Genomic DNA, 7849 nt, shown 5'->3' on the forward strand with positions numbered 1-7849 from the left:
CACCCGACACTGCCACTTGCCACCCCTGCCTCACTAAACACTGTCCCTTGCCACCACTACCTCACCCGACACTGTCCCTTGCCACCACTGCCTCACCTGACACTGCCCCTTACCACCACTACCTCACCCAACACTGCCCCTTGCCACCCCTGCCTCACCCGACACTGTCCTTTACCACCACTACCTCACCCAACACTTCCCCTTACAACCACTACCTCACCCAACACTTCCCCTTACAACCACTACCTCACACGACACTTCCCCTTACAACCACTACCTCACACGACACTTCCCCTTACAACCACTACCTCACACGACACTTCCCCTTACAACCACTACCTCACACGACACTTCCCCTTACAACCACTACCTCGCACGACACTCCCTCTTTACCACTCCACGCACCAAATGTGTGTAAAACATACATGGCAAACACGTCAAAACCCAGCAACAAAAAATCCTACCAAAAATTTAAATTTCGTCCTTCTATGTTTGTTAAGCCTCATCGTCTCCCCAGAACTATTTTTGACATAAATTAGATTATAGAAAATTTGAGTTACCTTGCACCTGAACTGCTACTGGGAATCCTATTACCATATAACTGCATCTAAATGCCTTTGGGCCATTCGTTATTTAGTGATCTTGAGGTACGGTATTCATATGTTATTTACCAGGTGTCTTTTCATATTAAACGGGATACATGAGGTTGTTAAAGGAGTAACTAAGAGAGATTTCTATTTTTGTTTCAGTCAAAAGGAATCATAAAATCTTATGAAGGGTCCTTATAGAGTTAGGTTATTTCTTCATCAGAACCAGAAAATAACTGTAATAGTAGGTAGATGAACTCTCATCGGGAAATCATCTAGCAGAACGATCAGGAATTAGCGTGGCGAGAAAGCCGCCTTAATTATTTACTAGGAGGTAAGAGCTCATACTTTATTGTCTGAAGTCCAATTAGACGAGTTAAACTGGATGTTGCTGTCAAATAACAAAAACCTAAATGATAAATCTGTGTTTCACATGTTCAATCCCCACCTTAAAAAATAAAATGAATTTAAGAACGTTCAAAGAGATCTGGAGCTCTGTTGGCTGCCTATCAGAACTACAAAATATGAAACATATTTGTTAAAACATTCTCTGAGACTGAGATATATGGAGAGGCTTTACGACGTAGAATTATCACCACATCCCACCATCCGATTCAGTTGAGGGAGATGTAAACAATAGCATAAACCACGAGAAACCAATTTCAGAGCCGCTACTCAACTCGTGTTGTGAGGAAGATGCTTGCGTTACAAATATCAGATTTTAAAATATTGCTTTAAAACTAGTAGCGCTTGCAACGACATCGTTTGGCAAAGGAGAGATTATATAACCGATAAATCTGCCGCTAATAATGTAGTAACAAAACTCGTTAAACTCTTATTGTTCTCTGAGTGCTACGATTAAGAGGTCAACACTCACTCTCCTCGTTGAGTCTGATCTGCTTCCTGGCGACTCCGTACTCGTTGACAACGGAACAGTTGTATGCACCGAAGTCCTGAGTGTCAGCATCGTGGATCACCAGGATGTTCCTCAGACCCTCCTCCTGTTCGTCCTCAACCACCTCATAGTGAGGGTCACCTGCAGGGAAGGAAGTGGTGGTTAGTGGATAGTTTTGAGCGAGAGCTTTAGAGGTCACCTGCAGGGGAGGAATCGGGGTCAGCGGAAGTATGAGAGGGTCACTTGAAGGGAAGAAGGTGAGGGTTAGTAACGTGTTAAGGTTCAGTCACTGGCGAAGTGTTGCATCAGGTCACTTGCAGGGTTGAAGGTGGTGGGTCGGTGGAAGTGTTCGACGTCACCTACGAGGAAGGTAGTGAGGGTTTAGTGGAAGCGATAGTGGTCTTCAACAAGAAAGAATTTGCAAGCTAGTAGTGGATTGTTGCTTTACTACGTTAAGATTTACTTGTTCAGTAATCTCCTTTGCTAGTAGCTGATGAAATGAAAGAGGATGTTACTCGTAATGGACGAGTTTTTTTTTATTGTAACTGTTAAAACAGTTAGTGAATGATGGCTATGATAGATGAATTAGACGTTAGTGGTGTTAATAAGTCTTGATCGTATTTGTATGTAGTTAATTTCTGGTTGTGTCATGGCCGAATTGTAACGAATTTTTTATTCCAATGAATGTTACTCATGCCTAGACCAGAATCCTTTAAGCATGATCGTGATGTGAATAATTAATGCTGGCGAAAACAAAGTGAGCCGCCTCTCTCCTCATAGTTAAAGCTAGGAGGCTTCAGTACAGCTTTGTGATTAATAATTATTCCGGTGGAAGGGTCATTCATATAATTTATCACAAGCATTATTCACTAAAAGGTTTTAAAATAGATATCACTGAATCTAAAAGGCAGTACACATCCAATAAATAAAAGAGGGATTGTAAATGAATGGTTCAGAGAACCGACACGTTGATAAATTAAACACATGTGCAACTCTTGGGTATCTTTATTAAGGAAACGTTTCGCCACACAGTGGCTTCATCAGTCCATACACAGGAGAAGCTTGAAGAACAGGAGGAGAATGAGGTAATCAGTCGCTCAACCTTGAGTCGATGTGGTCAGTCCATCAATCTCAAGATTGAGGGATGATGATAACTCTTTACAGAAGTGGGATGATGATAACTCATGGCAGTAGAGGGATAATGCCGACAGGTGGAAGAGGTGGAATGAGACACATTGATGATAGAGGAGGTCACTGATGACCTGACCATTGAGCTCAATATCTCGTTCTTGGATGATAACTATGAAAAACACAGGTACGCAGTTCAAATGTATGTTGTGCCTGGCCATAACTCACTACAGGTGTCTCATTTATCAACTTGTTGCTTTTCTAAGACATTTATACACACTCCCGATGGTATTTTATGTAAAATTAGCTACGCTACAGGTTCGCCAAAATTAAAAGTCCCCTGATTTAGCTGGATTGTATTATGTGAACGGATTAGTGAAGCTTTCAGACTGCTTCATAAAGTTTAGGTCATTTTCTTTGTGATTAGGTCTCTTTCCTAGCCTGGTCAAAGACTTGATCAGCCAAAAAGACAGCCGAGAAAGAAAAAAGACAACCGAGCAAGTGCCTTTGTCATTCCATGTAGCACTTGTGACCAGAAATGTATAGGAGAGACCTCCATTATCTCCAGACCACGATGAAAGAACACCAGAGTGCCTGTAGGAAAGACAAATACAGTAGTGATATCGTTTACTGACTAACGTTTCGCCCACACAGTGGGCTTTACCAAGTCACAAACAGAGAGTAAGTGACGTGAAGGGACAGATGGAGAATACCCCTTCACGTCACTATACTCCCAATACACATGTTCTCTCTGCTTAGGTAGATCTCTCTGTGACTTAATAAAACATATGAGGGCGAAACGTTGTCAACAAACGATCGCATTATACTGCGTCTGTATCTCTAATTTTTCATCCTGTCGGTATTTTATATCATTTATCTTCCTGAATAAACGTCCACTATCCCTGATGTCTCGGAATAACGTCCATTGGACATAAAGGAAATGGACATATCTGGGCACACATGTATGGAAGATGTTCTGATTTGTACACTTTCAGTTTAGACGAAGTTGAGACCAAGTCATCTCACACTGGACATCGGAAGGAACCGTTGGTGCCAGAAGTGATCCTGTCTCGCATTGCACCCACACACTGACCTCACTCACTCGGACACTCCCCTGACCAGTTTTTGTATTGACCGTGTGTGTGTGTGTGTGTGTGTGTGTGTGTGTGTGTGTGTGTGTGTGTGTGTGTGTGTGTGTGTGTGTGTGTGTGTGTGTGTGTGTGTGTGTGTGTGTGAGTGTGTGTGAGTGTGAGTGTGTGTGTAGGGAGAGGAATAAGGAATGGAGTGGGAAGCTTTAAGTAAGGGTTGTGGCAAACAGGAGGGAGTGTAGTGAGTAGGGTTATAAAGTTTTTATTAGAGGGTAGGAGATAGTGGAAGAAGAGTGAGCCAGTGTAATTTGAAGAGAGTGGCGTATGAGGTGTAGTATGGAGTGGAGTATAGAAAATAACATGAAGTAAAATTTGGAGTGGAGTATGGAGTTAAATAATAACTAGAATAATTGTAAGTAGTAGGGGTTTGAAAGAGGAACATTGCAAAGAGAGGATAGTGGATGGCGGAGAGTGTGTGAAGAGAAACATACACATAGGAAGAGATGGAGGATGCTGGAGAAGAAGAGAGGCAGGAGAGAGGAACATGGTTGAAAAGAAATGGAGCACTTGGAAAAGGCAGACAGCAGAGGACTCTCAGACAACTGAGAGTACTGCTGAAAAACTATCTGCTTCTCTGTAAGTTAAAGACTCTCGTATATATTGTATGGGGATGAATCAAGGACAAAAAAGCAGAAGGCTCTCTTCCAATTTTCCACTCCCTCCGGCAACTGCCGTCAAAATTAGACAGAATTAAATTTACAGAAGAGATTGAACTGCATGGAAGACGTAAGTTACATCTACCTCTGCTAGATTACTGGTAGTACTGTTTCTATCAAACTATTCGCATTACTCCATTGCCGTTCAGAGATCTCTGTGTACAAGTTCTACGTCTCGTTACTACCATTATTATCATTATAATCAAGGGGAAGCGCTAAACCTGTGAGTGAATGTGGAAGGTATTTAGGTTAAATTCAGGGAACTAGAGCACAGATCCAATTCCCTAAATCAAGAGACCCTCACAATCATCAAGGAGTCGTCTTTGAGGTGTCGTTACCACCAGAACTTAAATAACTGTCACAACTCTCTATTTCCACCACTACTACTGTTATTAGCTCGGTAGTTTCGTGTCAAGTGATCGTCCTGCAGTAACCAGTGTACAAACATCGGAAATCTACTGACTTCAGATTGTCCCAGCTGTAGCAAGAATATAACAGTCTATGAGTCTAGATTAAGGAAATGTGTAGTGAGTAGGTGAATGAGGTAGAGGATGGTAAAGGTAGCATCTCGTTCAGTTTTCGCTCACTATACCCTGAACCTTGCTGGTCACTGTAATTCTTAGGCCCTGAATGCCCTGGCAAATCCTCCTTACTAGGGCAAGATGTAGTTGGTTCAGATACATATTTGCAAAGTGAATGTCCAGCTTCTTCATGAATAACCTTACTGTTACCGCTCGTCTGACATTAACAGATATTTTATACCACTCTGCCTTAATTCTGGTTTAAAAAACTTTTGCTTACGTTCGTGGTGCACTTTCTTCTTCGCAGTTTCATTCCATTATTTTTGAGTTATGAACTGATTCAGCACATCAGATAGTTCTTCGTGTTTGTGTCAGAACTGTTCAGTATCACAAAGGTATGAATAACATCTCGTACTGTTTGTTTCTTAAGAGAAGAAGTGTTGAGTGTTGTGAGTCTTTCCTCATAAGGTTCGTTACTGAATGATGTTACGGGTCTGATAGCTCTTTCTTGTATCCTCTCCAGTATATCTTATGTGTTTAAGTAATTTGGAGAACAAAAGTAAACGACATATTCAAGATGCCGTATAACAAGAGCATTATTGTCATTATGGTAAATTATGTTCGATATTTCAAGCTATGAGACTTAGTATTCTGTTAGAATTGGTACTCGAATCTAGGCACTATTTCGGTGCATTTAAGATCGTTCCTTGTGATTACTTCAAGAAACTTGTCATCTTTCGTTTCGGTTAGTTTGTGGCCATGCACACTGTATCTGTGTCTGCGATTCTTAGAATCACTTGTCAGTGTTGATATTCACTTAACACGTCTCTGGCCACAGCGCCAACTTTTCTAGATCACAGTCAATATTCCAGGAATCTGTTATATATGCTCCGCATCTCCCCAGTTTGGTGTCATCCACAATTTTCGTTATTTACATTGTGGAAAGAACAGAGCCAAGAAACTAGCACTAGGGAAGTCGACGCTCGTTGGCAAGCTATGTCAGGCACCACTCTGTTAAGGGATTTGAGAAGAGAGAGGGAGAGAGCAAAGACAGTGGAAGGAACCTTGTATGGAAGAGATGGAATGTAGTTGGGAGGGAGAAGGTGGGATGTACGTTGCAGAATAGAAATGGTAGGTGGTGGGGAGAGAAAGAGAGGTAGACACGGGTAGGTGGTTGGGTGGATGGGAGATGTTAGGAGAGAGAGGAACACGGTACTGGAGAGATGGAGGATAGTGGAGAGGGAGAAAAAGTGGGAGGAGCACGGTAATGGAACAATGGAAGCTATGAAGAGAAAGAGAGAGGGAGGAACATGGTAGGCAAGGGAAGGTGATTAATAGGGAGGAAGAGGTAAGGAGGAAGGAACATGATAGTAAGGAATGGTGGTTGTTAGGGAGGGTGATGTAAGGAGGAAGGAACATGGTAGAAAAGGATGGTGGTTGGTAGGATGGGAGAGATAAGAAGGAAGGAACATGGTAGCCAAGGGATGGTGGTTGGTAGGAAGGGAGAGATAAGAAGGAAGGAACATGGTGGAGGAGAGATTGAGGTGGTGGCGAGAGGGAGAGAATTTTTCCCTTGGTGGCCACGAATGATTCCAAGACAAAAAGTTTTCTCATCAGCTGATGTTACTGGCAGCCTGACTCACATTTACACCTGTGTGTGTGTGTGTGTGTGTGTGTATGTGTGTGTGTGTGTGTGTGTGTGTGTGTACTCACCTAATTCACCTAATTGTGGTTGCAGGGGTCGAGACTCAGCTCCTGGCCCCGCCTCTTCACTGATCGCTACTAGGTCCTCTCTCTCTCTGCTTCCTGAGCTTTGTCATACCTCTTCTTAAAACTATGTATGGTTCCTGCCTCTACTACTTCACTTGCTAGGCTATTCCACTTCCTGATGACTGAAGGAATACTTCCTAACGTCCCTGTGACTCGTCTGAGTCTTCAGCTTCCAGTTGTGACCCCTTGTTTCTGAGTCCCCTCTCTGGAACATCCTATCTCTGTCCACCTTGTCTATTCCCCGCAGTATCTTGTATGTCATTATCATGTCTCCCCTGGCCCTTCTGTCCTCCAGTGTCGTCAGTCCGATTTCCCTCAACCTTTCCTCGTACGACATTCCCCTGAGCTCTGGGACTAGCCTTGTTGCAAACCTTTGTACTTTCTCTAACTTCTTGACGTGCTTGACCAGGTGTGGGTTCCAGACTGGTGCTGCATACTCCAGTATGGGTCTAACATACACAGTGTACAGTGTCTTGAACGATTCCTTATTAAGGTATCGGAACGCTATTCTCAGGTTTGCCAGGCGCCCGTATGCTGCAGCAGTTATTTGGTTGATGTGTGCCTCCGGTGACGTGCTCGGTGTTATGGTCACCCCAAGGTCTTTCTCCCTGAGCGAGGTCTGTAGTCTTTGTCCACCTAGCCTATACTCTGTCTGCGGTCTTCTTTGCCCCTCCCCAATCTTCATAACTTTGCATTTGGCAGGATTGAATTCGAGAAGCCAGTTTCTGGACCATATGTCCAGCCTGTCCAGGTCTCTTTGCAGTCCTGCCTCATCCTCATCCGATTTAATTCTTCTCATCAACTTCACATAATCTGCGAATAGGGACACTTCAGAGTCTATTCCTTCCATCATGTCGTTCACATATATTAAAAATAGCACTGGTCCTAGAACTGATCCCTGTGGGACCCCGCTCGTCACAGGCGCCCACTGTGATACCTCTTCACGTACTATGACTCGTTGTTGCCTCCCTGTCAGGTATTCCCTGATCCATTGCAGTGCCCTCCCTGTTACATGCGCCTGATCCTCCAGCTTCTGCACTAATCTCTTGTGGGGAGCTGTGTCAAAGGCCTTCCTGCAGTCTAGGAAAACGCAAGCAACCCACCCCTCTCTCCCGTGTCTTACTTCTGTTACCTTGTCATAAAA

The 7849-nt window shown here is 43.4% G+C and overlaps 1 protein-coding gene across 2 annotated transcripts in view; it reads right to left on the reverse strand.

Annotated features, from left to right (window-relative positions):
• The window catches only part of LOC128691076 (irregular chiasm C-roughest protein), a 203809-nt gene that overhangs the window by 126949 nt on the left and 69011 nt on the right, over positions 1–7849 (reverse strand). For both annotated transcript variants that reach the window (XM_053779871.2, XM_053779870.2), the window contains exon 9: positions 1465–1623. In XM_053779871.2, coding sequence (XP_053635846.2) covers positions 1465–1623 — 159 coding nt within the window. The remainder of the gene's footprint in view (positions 1–1464; positions 1624–7849) is intronic.

This window comes from Cherax quadricarinatus, chromosome 27, assembly GCF_038502225.1.
Source record: "Cherax quadricarinatus isolate ZL_2023a chromosome 27, ASM3850222v1, whole genome shotgun sequence".
In the NCBI taxonomy this organism is placed as follows: domain Eukaryota; kingdom Metazoa; phylum Arthropoda; class Malacostraca; order Decapoda; family Parastacidae; genus Cherax; species Cherax quadricarinatus.